Source organism: Lytechinus variegatus, chromosome 18 (assembly GCF_018143015.1).
Source record: "Lytechinus variegatus isolate NC3 chromosome 18, Lvar_3.0, whole genome shotgun sequence".
NCBI classification, from domain to species: domain Eukaryota; kingdom Metazoa; phylum Echinodermata; class Echinoidea; order Temnopleuroida; family Toxopneustidae; genus Lytechinus; species Lytechinus variegatus.
The window spans coordinates 11,400,146-11,416,326 of NC_054757.1; the positions used below are offsets into that span (position 1 = coordinate 11,400,146).

Consider the following 16,181-nt stretch of genomic DNA (forward strand, 5'->3'; position numbering starts at 1 on the left):
GGTGTTTCATAAAATTGTTTGTATTAAGTGCGACTTTAAAAACGACATGTGATCCTTTCTTGTAGTTAATGATATTCACCATTAAATGTTCATTGGTATATAGAGTATAAGAAAGGTTCACCAGTCATTCTTATACTGTTGCTCTTAACTGACAAAGAGCTTTGTGAAACACCCCCTGGTGTTATAAGGTGTCTGTGTATTCTGTTACAATATCTTAAGTCACCCATTACATGAACTTGAAACCATACAGCAGTGCATGTAATCAGTGGACACCCGCTGTGTATTTGGATGTGAACCTTCATGTGATATCTATTCTGTTGACATTGGCGCGCATGTCTGCCATTGAAGTCGAAGAATAAACAATCAAACTTTAATTGCTTTACTGACTTTAATATGCTGAGTAGATATGGAGAGAATATTCTTATATGGTGATGGACTTGACAAGCTGTAGACAATGACATTTTTCGCATGACCCTGTTCATATTGTTCGAACAGATTCAAGAGATTGCGCGTCTGGAGTAATGGGGCGTTGCTAGAAACTTGCGATTAATTGCAAGTCAATTTCCGTTCACGAAATCAAGCATATGCTGTGTAATTAATTGTAAATTTACGATTGATTGCTAATCTGCTCTATGAAACAAGGAGTGTAATATGATTTGCTCTACAGTTGAAAGCGATCAGTCAATTGTAAAATTGCAACAGAACATTTGCGATTGATTGCAAATATTTTCTTGCGACACCCCCCAGACCTAACAGTGTTCCGTTCTTCACCAATCCATTCTTCCATTCACGTCACTGTTTGCAGTCAATACTGTTCTTTATAGGAGGGTGTACAAATTCAATGATGGGTCATCACTAGTGGAAAATTTTGTTGATTTGTGAAATAATCCTTATTTTCCATTTTATGATTACCTATCATAAAGGGTTTTGAGAAGTATGACGCCTGGATGGTACATGGTTTTACACGTTAAAAATGACTATACAAAGACACTAAAGACTGATTATTATTGCTTAATATTACCCTTACAGAAATCTACAGGAAAAGTTGGACGAGCCCGTGTCAGCACCGCCATCCCCTCGTGAGATCAAGAATGGCGAGACAACGGAAACGCTCTCCCGCTATGTGGAACAGCTCAGGAACGAGGTCCGCAAGCTCAAGAACCAGCTCCTTTCTACGCAGATGGAACGTGAGTTCAGGTTTCCATCTTTTATAACTGCACTTGGCTACTGTTCTTTGGAGATGCACTGCACAAAGATGAAGGAAGAATAAAAAGGGGAAGAGAGGTTGGGCGAGGTGATCGGGAAAGGTCTTCAATAGACCCTTGATCATCACCTTCAAAATCAGATGAATGTGTTTTACAATGTATAGGAGGTCATGTGAACAAAAGCATCATGCAGTCCCATTTAATAAAGGTCTTTGTTCACACAGCGAATGATATCTACCAGGGCAATTTGTTGTAACAACCTTTTGGTCTGTTTGACCTATTTATTGTCAAGTTTTCCCTCTTTTTATGAACTGCCCAACACTTGATATTTTGAGGGTATTCCAATTTTTCATTTGAACTGGAAAATTGAGACAAATCATTTCAGGAAGGTCTTTCACATGGGGGCTCAGATGTACACACTCTACGGACTTGTGCTCAGGCTGTGACATATGCAGTACTCATAGGCCCGAATTCACAAAGGTGGTTTTGAAAACCCACAGTTCAGTCCATGGTTTATGCAGCTTTCCTATAAATTACGCTCATTTTACCGTGTATATTACAAAATGTCCAATGCTGATGCACGCTTTTGTCACAGTGCGCCAAATTGATACCTGTTGCCTTGGTTATCCACACTATTTTGTTCCTAAGTTCACTTTAATCAGTGGACCCATAAGTAAAATAGCGTATCTAACCATGGTAACATGCCTCAATTTGGCGCACTGTGACAAAAGCGCACATCAGCAGTAGACATATTTTTATACACGCGCCTGATACGCGCTAAATTAAGCCTAATTTATACAGGAAATCTGCATAAACCATGGATTTAACCGTGGGTTCAAAACCACCTTTGTGAATTCGGGCCATTATGTTTGTCTCCTTGTTGTTTACTAGATCAAGATAAGATTGTCAATATTCAGCAGGATGAGAGGGAGGTCCAGGAGGGGAACATCCGTCTCCAGCGCTAGCTCCTTTTGGAGCAGTAGAGAGGTTATGCACTGTATCTTCGTGTGAAAAATTTCAAAGTTTTCTAGTTGTAGAACTCATTATTCTTGTCTCCTTTTTGTTTTCTAGACCAAGAGAGAATTGTCCATATTCAGCAGGACGAGAGGGAGGTCCGTGAGGAGAACATCCGTCTCCAGCGCAAGCTCCTCCTGGAGCAGGAGAGGAGAGAAGCCCTAAGCAGACACCTGTCAGAAAGTGAGTCAAGTCTGGAGATGGATGACGAGAGGCAGTTCAACGAGATGGCTCAAGGACTCAGACCAAGGACGATATCATCACCGATCCCTTACTCACCAAACCCAGCCAGGCCTATCTCCCCTGGTAAGAGAACAAGGGCCTGTTGCAGGAACATATGCATTTGAATGCAACTATAAAATCAAACGTAAACCCCAAATGGGTGCATCTGATTGGTTAAATTGTAGGTTGCATATAAATTTCGGGCTTGGTTCTTGATTGCAAATCTTTTTGTAACATGCCCCAGTATTAGTGATGTAGAAGATTAAAGGTAGTGTAGTGAGAAGCTCTAGGCATGTCTCACATGGCAAAAACTGTTAGGCAACTTGTCACAAGTCGGTTGTGCATTTTTTGGCAGTAATTCCGCTATGAAGGTGCTATTGCTCTTTATATTGTGACTTTCCTGCATTCCCTATTATTCTGTCTTCCATGAATTCGGAGGATTTACATTACGGTGTGCATTCTATCGGTTGGTAGCGGACAGGCCAATTTCTAACTCTTGGGTCGGCATCACATGCGAGCCAGGTTCAGCCGGCGCAGTGTAAAGATGCCTAAAAAATGAAAACCATAATTATAATAAACGGAGAAAGAATTCACCGAAAATGGTCGAAATTTACCAAAGAAATTTGCAGCATATTTCTCTCCCACCTCCTAGACCCTAGTAAACAGCGTAATTTTATGCAAAACAGCTGAGCCATTATGCTGGGTCATTATGCTGGGTCATACAGCATAATGCACTAGCATGCGTAGCAGATGTTAATTTTTTCCCATGAGGCATTGCAAATTTTGGCCTGTCCGCTGCAACCGATACGTGGTGCACCGTATTGTGAATCCACCAAATTGTGAGGATTATTAGTAAAAAGCCACTGGAAAGATACATGCAGGAAAAAATCTCTGACTTATGACAGGGTGCCTTATTGGCCCTTCTTCGTTATGAGTGTTGATACTAGAGAGATGGCTAAAAGTCTCAAGACCTGGAACAATTTTATATACCAATCCTTGACTGATGGTCACAAAACCAACCAAGCCTATCCCACTGGTTGGTGTTTTATTAAGCTCTTCATTAGTTGTGAATGACTTTACGAAGTGGTGATACTTTCTAGTGGTAAATGATACACACCAAATTTTCATTGATGTTGAATTAGCACTGAAGAAGGGATCACCAGTCATTTGTAAAGTCCGTTGTAACTTTTGATCAGGTTTATGAAACACCCACCTGTTGAAAATGATTTTGGTCAGTGTAAATGGTTAGAGATATTTGAATGAGACTGCTGTGGTTCTGAGGTCAAAGGCAATATCATCCACATTCCCATTTTTGCCTAATCCAGCCTGACCAGGGGTGACATACCCTAATCTTGAATCCAGCAATATGGATAGTTTTGTCCAGTTCTTCTTTGGCCATCCTTTTCTTGAACACAAAATCCCCTTCAGAACTTGCCCGTCATCCCTCCTCAGCACATGTCCACACCAGCGCACTAAATATGTCCTCATCATTAAACAGATTACTATTGATAATTGTTCACATAACTGCATCATTTTCGAGAAAAAAAAATTTTTTTTTTCCAACAGCGTACCCGGCCTTGACTCCCCCGTCCCCAGCCACCCGGGGTGCCTCATTCGCCAGCTCGACGGCCAGTCACCCATCACCTATTAGTCCTTTTGGCACTTCACCACCAGTGGGACCAGCACCACTCAACCCTCATATGGTGAGTTCCGGGCTGTGGTGGCTGTTTTATAAAGCTGCTTGTAAAGTTATGCAGGACGGATGACCTGTTGTACTACGGAGATGATTTGTGACCAGCCACCCCAAACCAAAACTACGCAGCCACAAATTATGAATTTTCAGATTTTATTCTGCTCCAAGAAGATGTTCTAAGCTTTAAAATGATATACAACTTGTCAACATTGATACACAATAACCCACACAAATACTCAATTGAATTCAGATGAAATTCAGCACGAGTTTGATAAAATAAGGGGAGAAAACAAGGTTTGAAGTTCACCCAAGCATGAGATGTTCACACCGTGCAGTCTCGTTGAAACTTAAAAGCAGTTCGCAAAAATAGTGTCAAAGAAAATTCTTGTATCTTACTATTTTGGTTATTTACAGAGAAACTTCTGTGGTAAGTTATTTTTGGTTTGGGGTGGCTGGTCACATTTGATATTTATTTTGTCTACAAGTAGTCGATCTACTAGAGGTTGCTAAGGGAGGGGGAGTAAGAGAGATGGGGGATGAAATGAGATGTTAAAGAAAGAAGGAAATATTGTTGCACACAAAACATGAAAGATGAAGAAAGAAAAGTGAATAGAAAAGAAAAGAATCAGGGATACAATTACCTGGTGAGAAGAATTTGATTGGCAGTTTAGAACAAATCCACAGGCCTTTTATGTAACATCAAAGAATATTTCATCGTAAAGTTAGAATCACTCGCTTCATTTTGACATTATTTCTACCTTATAAACCAAAACAGAGAATGAGGCCGCAAGGTCCTTCACCATCCGGCCACCATGACCGCTTCGTAAAGCCAACCAACCCAACCTACACCAGCACGCCGACCAGCAACTCGTAGTCGCCGCTTCAAATGTCTGCACTTGAGTTCGTAACAAGAGGAGGTGATGTCATCCAACCCATGTATGCCTTTTGCACCTATGTGTATTTATCCTGATTGGCTCTGTATGAACATTCGATGCACCGTCGGGCTTGGCATCACCAAGGATTAATTCGTAGCTGTACGGGATCAGTGGAATAGCAGCACCGAGTTGCCAATTTGAGGATTACGGTGAAGGCATTGAATAAGTTTGCAGTTGAGATTCATTGCACAATGCAGACCGTACCATCAGCTGTATCTGGCATGTATATTCATAACCTTTCGTAAGTGCGTCGAGGCACTTCTTTTTAGATAAGAAATATCACTAATGCATGTGATTCTACTATGATGTCATTACTCTTCTCAAAGGGAAATCCCCCTAATGATTTAGGGGATTTCCCCCATGTCTCTGTGATGTATATTGTGATCTGTGTACAGTTGCAGACACCTTTCTCCATATCTCATCAAACTTAGGGTTAGTGCATTTTTGTATTAAGGTCTAGTATCGATTATCTCTCACATTGTATGATTTTACCCAGTTTTATTCATCATTTTATGTTTGCACACGGTCGGAAAAAGAGAAAGATGATTGGAAGTCCTTTTCATGATTGTGTAGCAAAGTGAGAGGAAAGGTTTTTTGAAAGCGAAAGAAATATTTCACAGGAGTGACAATGCAGAAGCACCATGGTGTAGTGGTTCTGTCTCTCGCCTTTACTCATGGGTTCAAATCCCACTCCAGGCGTTATTTTTCTTCAGCAAGAAACTTATCCGTATTGGCTGCACTCAACCCTGGTGAGGTGAATGTGTACCTGGTAGGATTTACTCCTTGTATGCTTCAGCACCTATATGGCAGCTCAGCCACAGCCTGGTATAATATGATACCAAGAATTAAAGCACAGAGAATATGGATATTTCAGCTGCGCTATATAGATGGACTTATAAGAGCAGCAGATTATATTATTGATGCAGTAGAGTGTATGAAGTATGGCATAGTCAACAAAGCATTGAATATGTATCAGGATAGGAAATGGTTTCAATGAGAAGATATTTTTGTATTGGTTGAATTTGTTTTATATATCAGAGAATGTGTAATGTATGATAAATATACATACTTGGTTGTGTGAACGTTAATGTATAATCAGGAACTGTATATCTCTCCATTGTCGTTCTTTTCTATCATGCCATTTTTTTTTTCACCCGCCTTCCCTTTCCCTCTTTCTTAAAATCTCTTCCTCATCCTCTAATTCACTGTATCTTTCTGTCCTACCACCTCTCCCATTCCCCCTCTTTCAATAATGGAAGCAGTTTTTGGATGACACAAAACCAACATATGAAGAGTTTGAAGGTAGTGTGAACTCGAAAGAGAGTTTAGATCCTACATCAGCATCCCGTGTCCTGAAGACTTCTTTTAACAGATACACAAATTCTACATGCCTACATACTATCAGCAAATGATTTCATTAACTTTAACCTGTCAGTACAGATTTATTTCAACAAATGGGCCCCAGATTTCAACCAATTTCAAAATGAAAAGAAAACTCTTCACCCTTTATGTATTAATCATTACTAATAAAACATGAATCCATCAATGTTCCTATGAGAATGTTATGTACATGTATAAATACCTGATATGTACCGGTACTATGCTAGTAATTTCATGTTTTATCCTCAACTGTTGGCATATATATATATACTCACAGAAATTCTAACATCTTGTGAAATTATACAGGCACAAACTGTCCCACCTAGTAGAAAACAAGGCAAAAAATTGTATGCTATCTGTATGGTATATACAGTAATTTTACTCACACATCATGAGCTTGAAAGTAGAACAGATTTGAAATACAATTTATTTGAAGGAAAGGCAAAAGTAACATGTAAATACCAAAATTTTTTAGGTATTCCTGAGGTTTTCTGCATAAATATACTATATAATATCATTGTGAATTTTCTGGTCATATTTCAGGAGTGAAAGTGGAAAAAAATCTCATCATCCTGATAGATATTGAATGTTAAATATTTAACAATTACTGTGTCGAAAAACCAAAGATTAATGGTTATATTCCTTTTGATCTGTTGTCATGAACTTTGAAGTATTATGTTGAAAAAATGTAGCATCTGTAATTTACCATCATTATGCAACTTTAAGGTCATCTGCCCATGTTCTTAACTTAGGTTTTAATTCAAGCAAAGAGTTATGATTGATCGGATCAATGGACAGTTCGCTGTGTTTTCCTTTGTTTACAAGAGACATTTTGCGAATTTTCTCCTATTTTTCCACATGGAATTCAATGCATGTTTGCAATTAGAAAGCTAAATCCAACCAGTTTCAATGGTACAGCAAATGGCCGAAGAGAGATTGAAATGTACATATTGTAAATTTCAGATTGAAGTAAGTAACTGGTGATTTTATGTACCTGTTTTGTAAATACTCCAGTTTTTGCTATCCAAAGTAAGTGTTCTTCTTTAAAAACCATGCCATGTCCAGCAAAATAATGGTTGTGAGTTGATGTTTCATTATGGTCTTGTTAATGCTCTCGCTCAGGAATGGCATGAGAAAGCTCATCATTGTGATATTTCTGTACTAAGTGAACAGGATATGAGGCATCAAGCAAAAATGTGTTTGAGGCATTATTTGTTCTTGCAAGGCAACAATGAATTACATACCCCTTTTGAAAAGTTACAATTTTTTGTGCACACCCTCATCCAATCATAATGGAATTCCATATTATCTTTTCTAAGAAGTCTACAACACACATGTTGCACAACAATTGTGAATTGTCTTACTTTTGAACACTTGTTATCTGAGCAAGGCAGCTTTATTTTTCCTTTTTTTTTTTTTTTTGGGGGGAGGGGGCTAAAAGAGAATAAATTCAGTATTACAATCTTGTTATGACTGTCCAGAAAATTCACATCACAAAGAATTGTCACATTTGTAAATCGTTCAGCATCACATATGATATTTTGTCCTATATTCCGCAGCTCAACAAAATGTGTGGGTGAATGATTTTTAGATTAAAGCTAAATGAAAGCAGTTGCAGTAAAACCAAAGTTATCTAGATCTCGTACAGTTACATAAACTGAACTTTGTGAAATCATAAAATTTTAAGCTTAAAAATGTGATCAAGATTGCCAACACAGTTCAGCACTTATTTCTCAGCAATTGGGTGGTCATTATATTGGATACTGTAAGTCATTTTGAGATCATTACCACGACTGGCATTTATAAAGGACTTTATTAAGCTTGAAGTAAAGTTGGATATTAAAGCATTGGTTGTACTGAAAAATTCATGTAACTTGCCATATAATTTTTTTTTATGACTATTGCTTCAACACATGTGGATTCAAAGAGTGTTTGTATCAAAACAAGCTTTTACTAATTTTCGTTTGTGTCAGCTGTGGGTTGAAAATATATTATTGAAAATATACTTTATGGTGTATAGTATATCATTATATCCAAGGGAGTGTTTCAAGAAAGAGATTGATCTGACAGTATAACAGTGCTCCTAAGCCAATCAGAATCGAGGAGTTATCAGATCTAACAATGTAAATGAAACACTCCCCTGAGTAGCGTCATATTTCCTGTCTCTCATGATCCACAAAAACAATTCATAAATGAGGAGGTTAAAATAGTGCATTTCAATTATCAGAATAATTTAATGAACACTAATATATACTTGCTTCCTTGAAAATGGCATACGTGATGGTAAGGTGCTTTGGATAAATACCCACCTGCTATTTGTAAGATCTTGTCTCCCCCCCCCCATGTGAGCTGCAAAAGTATATTGTAAACATTGGAAATCCATTATACTGCTTAAGTAAAGAATGTTTAGCAAGGCGAATAGTATCTTGCTTGTATGCATCAGTTGCTTCTTTCTTCCTGAGAAGATCTGACCTCGGCTCTTTGCCAGTTGTCATCTGGTTGAAGCTGAAAAAAAAAGGAAGACAACTAAAGAGAAATGGTATAACCACATCACACCGCAGTAGCCAGAATTAAATTATTCTCTGGCATAAATTTTACAGGGCTAGATCAGAAGATTAGTGACTTGGTTTTCATGATTGATGGTAATACTACGATGATTGCTAAGCTATGTGTTACAGGCCTCTAATCATCCTCACATTTAATTCATACTACCAACTCAAATATCCTGAACAAAATGTCTCTTAGCTGTCCTATCTCAGAATTACTTTCAAGGTACAGTCCGACCTCTCTATTATCCGGACGCACACTTGCCGAAAATTTCAATCTAAACGCAATCCTATACGTAATATACTCAACCTACAAAAAATATTTTTCATGAAATTATCTCACCAAAGGAAACTAGGCATAATTAATAGGCCTCAATACAGACAGCGCCATCAGTTTCATCGACTCTCTTTCTTTCGAGGTATGCTCAATGTATATATCGATCTGTAAAAACATTGCCTATAATTTGCAATGATACTACAGTGAATACTGTCTGTACGCCCACTACAATAGTATAGCTACCGTATTAAAACGTTTTTTTTCCAACGAATGATGCAATTTTCTGTAAATCAATTATAGCAATTTTCTGTAAATCAATTATACCAATTTTAGTGCATGAAATGCAAAAGATTTAAGTAAAGCTCTTGAACTACACTTTTATTAATTCAAGAATTATGATCAAATATATTTAGAAACAATCAGTAGGCATATAGAATGTTTTTTACCCTCATAAGACTGGGAGGGGGCTCATTCAGCCCCACTTGTCATTTTTTGTGATAGATTCACTGCATATTTTATTTTAACGCGTCACTCACAGACTTTCCTTTTTTGCAACCCCCTGGTATGCGGTTCTGAAATGACACATTTTGTAAGTGCATGCAGACCCAAGATTCCACAAAAACGTGGATTTGTGTACAAATCTAATGACCTTGTTTATGGTCAAAATATATAGTCCCTGACTATTTCCTAAGAAAATAAATGTGATGTTGAAATATTTGAAAGGACATTTGAACAGATTCCTATAAAGAGTCTGTGAACTAAAAATAATCATTTCAGGGGCATTATTTAGTTAATAAGAGCAAACTTTTGATATTACGCATACCATATTTTCTGGTGTATAAACCACGCCTTTTTTCCCGCTTTATAATCTTGAAATATTGGGTGCGGTTTATACCCAGAAACAACAAAATTTTGTCAGAAAATTGACTATGTTTTGTCAATAACATAAATTTACTCCAAACCAACAATTATATAATAATTAGAACCAACAATTAAATATTCTATTTAATGTATAATTATTTGTTGTTTTGCGAAATGTTCTTTAACTACTATCAATAAAAAAATGTGATTTGTTTTGTGATGAAAAGTTTTCAACTAAAATTGCATGGGAAATGCTCTTTAATAGGCATGTGATCGTAATCGGTTATTAAAAAGGCAATAAATAATGTCCTTTCCCTTTTTATACCATAATTTTTTTTACACCTAAAAAGTGCATTGAAAATGCTTTACAATAGGCATGTAATCGATCGGAATCGGTTAGAAATTAGGCAATAAAAAATGTCCTCTATTCATTTTTTCCCCCTCACTTTCAACATTTTTGTTTCCTTTTCCCCTTGTTAGAATATAGGTTTGGTATACAATACTGCCATTTCATGATCTTTTTTTCTTTATTATATTAAGAATAAAGTAACCATTTTTTTAACACAAAAATTAGTAATATATCTTTTGGTCTATCATAATCCATCAGTAGAATTTGCTCACCTAAATAATTATTAAACTAGGTTTGCCAAATTTTTTTTTTTACAGTCTCCTGATTTTGGGGGTGCGGTTAATACACGGCCGCGGTTTATATTCCGGAAAATACGGTAAATTTAGCAATGGAATTTATGCAAAATTTTTGTTGTGATCCCGCAATCGACGGCCCAGATCATAGGCCCCCCTCCCCTTAGTACAGATTTTTAAAACTTTTTTTATTACTAATATTTGGCAATTTTCCAATCATTAACCCGTTGCCAACGGGAGCCGGATATATACGGTTCCCTAAAACTTATTCATGTACGGGAGCCGTATATAGTCGGTTCCCCAAAGGCTATTACTCGCATCCATTTGCAGGCTTTAAAAATACAATTTCATACTATGTTTCTGCCTTTTCTGTGTTATAATTACAATGTCCATTAATTAAACTACACATTCCAGAAAGTCATACGTTTTTACCTTTTGTTTCTATAGTTTATAAAGCATTATAAAACGAGTTATGCTTCGAAGAGAGTCCAATATTGGCGTACAGTGGGCATTGCCGCGATGGAAGCTTGATTTCAACGATTTTCAGTTTCGCAGAACCACGTATATACCGTAATCAATAAAAGTGAGGGAAAACAATGGGAGCAGCGAAATGCAACCCAAAACGCACGCAGAGCTGCGTGCGTGCGCTGATATGATCAACGATAGATCGAAAACGATCGATACTTTATAAGATTGCTTGTGAGGTTTCAAAAAGTCCGGGGTTCGATCCCGGCCGCGGCACCTATGCCCGTGAGCAAGGCATTTAATCTACAATGCTCTTTTATCCTGCTTTCAAATAAATGAAAATGCTATATGCATTACTGCTAACTAGGTGTGCACTTCTTTTTAAAAAAATGGCGCCGTTGATAAAATATAGGAAGAAAAATCATGGTTTCAGTTTATAACACATCGATTTTTGTTTTCTTCTTTCATTTAGGTGCATTATTTTGCCTCTTGAAAATGGCTGTCATAATATTCAACTTCATGAACTGATCAAGCTAGATCAAACTAGAAGAGAGTACACGACTTTAAGTTGATATCGATTTCTATAATCCTAAACAAAAAGTGTATACAGCTGGCTATTGAGAATACCTCGGATCGTACGTACACTCTATTTTGTTCTAACGATACGGATGTGGTAATTGATGGAGGCATGGCCCCCTTTCCTTTGAAAATCACAAAAGGGCATCCAGCGAAGGTCAATAAAGTTGCCACTTACTAACAATGTAAAAGAGTGACTTGAAAGGGAAGGATGTACGGATGAATTCACACTTTGTCAGTTTGGTTTAACACCAAAGAGTGATAAACGCCGTGACATAGGCATAATCATGCTAATGAAGACTAATATGTGTTATTTACGATGTGCAAAGTATATGAAGCATGTTTTATCCATATCAGTAATCTCATATGAATTTTCGAAAAAAAATCAAAGGTTTCCCCAATTGATTTTATTCTGACTGAGTATGTTATCGTGGTTTGGTTTGACCTGCATATAAAAAAAATGTGATGCGATAGGAATCCAGAGCATGGAGTAAATATGCATTCCATGGATATATTATTCGAGAAGATAGAGGGAATGAAAAGCAGAATTTATTTAAAATAAAATATTTATGTTTATGTCTGCAAACAGGCCTATAATGCTTTTCACGGAGCAAATTATGTAAGCCGGGTAATGAATAAGTAGAGCGCCTTGATCACAATGTTTAGTGGATATTATATAAATTATTAATCATTATCATCATGCGGCTCGTTTAATTTTTGTTAATTGCTTGTTAGAAGGGTGCGAGAAAAACGGCATAAAGCATATTGTGATTCCATATACGTCCATTCAGTTATTTTGCTTGTCAGAAAAAAGTAAAGAAAAAGTAGCGCATTTGTAGTCCCCTCCACCAAATATTCCTTGGTTCACCGCCGATCTCTGACAACTAGATTACCAGCAAAACCGAAAATGTCTTTCTGGTCACACTCATGTTTTTCCATTTTAAATTGTCCAACATATACTTAAGTTATTTTTTCTTGCATTTTGCATGAATTACTAATCATTTGTTGACCATTAAATCCTTTGCACATAAATGTCAAGAAAAATAACCACACACGTTCTAAACTAGTGAAATAAACTGAGAATTGAGTAAGTTCACAATAAATAAAACGGTTTGCAGGGACTTATTGTATATTCTTGGATAATGAAAGGCACAATGTCTTGTTTTTAATACAATTTTAATTACTAGAATCATTTGATACATAATATTCATTTTTTTACACAAATACATGGCAACGTCCCGGCCAACGTCTCCGTTGGATTTTGAATTAAGGAAATAATTTGGAGGTTTTTGTTTAACATTTCTCGACGACGTATAAAATCTAGAAATCATTTGAAATTGATTATGGGTCGAATATGCCGGGCACCTATCCTAATGTAGGTTCTATTTTTTAGTATGGGTTGGGCTTGGAGGGCCGGGTTTGGACATATTTCTGTGATGACGAGAATATACTCAGAAGGGAAAAAATAGAGAGAGGGCCGGGGGGCACGGAACGGGAGATGAAGAAGAGAGAGAGAGCATAACCCACTTGTCTGCGCAGTGTTGTAGTACATTTTTTTCGATTAAAAGCGCCTCGTATGAAATTGAACCCTCTCCCCCCCCCTGCGTAAGCTACTGATTGAATAGAAGGGAAAAAAGTAAAGGGAAAATAGAGGAGAGAGAGAATATAAGTAGAGGTTGACTAGAGGTAAGGGGATTAGAGAGAGTAGAGGGGATGGCATTCATGACAATAACAATAATATTTTCAATCGAATTAAACTATTTTTTTTTATTCTTTACATGTAAAATATTCAAATGTTTACATAATATCAATGATAACAATTATAAACATTACTATCAACACTAACAATGATAATAACAAATAATAAAAGAAAATATAACAATCGGATAATAAAAAAAAATAATAATAATATTGATAATAATAACAACAATGGTTAAGATTATGAATATAATAATGATAAGACAAAGAAAAAGATAAAATAAAATAAAAAAGCAGACGAAACAGAAAAAAAGATGAAGGGAGAAGATAATGGTGATCATGGGGGATGGGGTGGGCTAACTTAAGTAATTGGATGATAAATGATAAATAATCTTCATAATAATTGTCGTATACCACCTTGCAAATTTTAATCGAGAAGATTATGATTTCTTGTTCAGAAATTATTACTTGTATGCATATAACGATATTTTGAAGATTCATGTTTTGGGGGGCATACTTTTAAAAGGAAATATCATATTCTTCATTTTTTTCATTTTGCATGAAGAGAAAAACAGAGAGAACAAAAGTAAGCAAAATAGGACGACGGGAGTAAAAGAATGAGAATAGGTATAAAGAGAAGATAAGACGACGAAGAAAAAAGGCGAAAAAAAGAAGCACAAGCAAATTCATAACAAGAATAAATAGAAGGGAAATAGAAAGAGAAAACTTAGGAGATGGAGGAGGTGTAGGATTACACAATTATCAGTGAAGAAGAAGGAGAAAATGAAAAGGGAGCATTATAAAAAAGGAAGAAAAAAACAAGGATTTCATTTGCAAGAGGAAACAAAGCAAGACTATATCAAGGGAGAGGGGGGGGGGGGGGGTCTATAAATAGGAAGTATAAGAACAAAAAGATGAGACAGAGATCGAACAAAAGAAGAAAGGAAATGAGGATGATAAGATAAGAAGAATATCGAAAAAGAAGAATATGAGAAGAAAAGAAATGAGAATAATAATTTTGATAATAATAAGAAGATCGAAAAAGAAGAAAAGGAAGAAGAAAGGAAGGGAGAATATTATGATAATAGTAACATTATGAGAATATTATGATAATAGTAATATCGAAAAAGAAGAAGTCCAAGAAGAACTTCAAAACCCACATCACCAACAATACATTCTCAAAGAAGTCACTCTGTACGGACATAATTATAGCACTGGAGCGACAGGTGAGCTCTGAACTCCGTGCAGCCAAAACAGGAAATGAACTACGCATGCGCGAAAACTATCGATCGATCAATTCACTCATCGTGGATCGCACACACGCTTTTGTAATCAACGATCCAGCTCGCACGCACGGAACAATGGAGCTGTTCGAACTTGACATGGCCGGCTGATTAATCTCGTTTGGGGTGGTAGAACCTATTCTACTATGCCGTCGCGAACGGGTTAACAAGTAAAAATAATGATAGAATACATTTTGCACGAATATTGCTTTTTTATTCAAAGAAAATTCCACCTTATGTGAAAGAGCTTAAAATGCTCTGTGATTTGATACCGAATTTGTCATGGTAGTATTTATATTTCTGGAGATCTAGTAAATTTTGCAATGTTTGGAAAGCGATCAAATTTCACTCGATTCCATGGGTGTATGAAAACTTTTGGCCTCAACTGTAGATGACCCGGACACCGCATATTTCATCTAATCTTTATAACCTGGTTTAAACTATTTTGGCAAAACCTATACCTAAAATTATGGATTAACAATATATTTCTAATTTGAATAGGAAATTAAGTGAAACTGTAATTTTTTCCATCCATATGGGGACAAATAAAAGTCACATGGTTTGGTCTTTGGAAGGTTCCAACATCATGCCATGAAAACATTTTGATTACCTGTCAATATTTCCAGATAATCATTTGAAATATAATTACGTCCGGATATTTTTTACTAAATGCCTCTCACAGCAAGCTGGCGGAATTTTATTTTTATCAACAAAAGTACAGTTTGACAAGATGTAAATAGAACAATCTATACACCAAGCCATGTGAATTTATTTCCAGTCCTTACAGAGTATAACTACATACATGAATCTTACCTTCACTTGACAACCTTCGAGAAATCTCCCAGGGGCTCCTTGGCTATCTCTCATCAACACCTACAAATGCAAACAATGATTTGATCTTAGCTGCAGCAAACAATGCTTTATAAGAAAATCAAGGTTGATAATCATATATGTAGATCCATGGATAGAGCTTCCACATGCAAGACTACAATAAAAGTTCTTTAAGGCCCGAATTCACAAAGGTTGTTTTGAAAACCATCGGTTGAACCCATGGTTTAAGCTAATTTTATCAATAAGAGATCAGTGTGCGCCAAGTTGGCGCCTGTTGCCATGGTTGAAAGTACACTCTTCAAACTCTGGACTCATAATTCAAATAGGGTGCTTTACCATGGCGACAGGCATGAATTTGTCAGTTTTGTGGCAAAAGCGCAAAACAGCATAGATTACTTTGTTTATATATGCCGTATTTAAGCATATTACAAGGGTTTCAACCGAAGGGGTTGTCAAAATCACCTTTGTCTATTTGGTCCTAAAATGTCACTGTCATTCCTCTGCCTCAAAGAGTGAGCATGCATCCATAACAGCTCCATCCAGCTATGGATAT

At 36.6% G+C, this 16,181-nt stretch overlaps 1 protein-coding gene across 1 annotated transcript in view; it reads left to right on the top strand.

The window, feature by feature from the left end:
- The window catches only part of LOC121431598 (coiled-coil domain-containing protein 6-like), a 46,153-nt gene extending 39,269 nt beyond the window's left edge, over positions 1-6,884 (top strand). Inside the window, exons 5-8 of the mRNA XM_041629158.1 lie at positions 1,030-1,187; positions 2,277-2,525; positions 4,008-4,144; positions 4,910-6,884. Of these exons, the coding sequence (XP_041485092.1) occupies positions 1,030-1,187; positions 2,277-2,525; positions 4,008-4,144; positions 4,910-5,008 (643 nt within the window). The 3' untranslated portion in view covers positions 5,009-6,884. The remainder of the gene's footprint in view (positions 1-1,029; positions 1,188-2,276; positions 2,526-4,007; positions 4,145-4,909) is intronic.
- Positions 6,885-16,181: the final 9,297 nt, after the last annotated feature.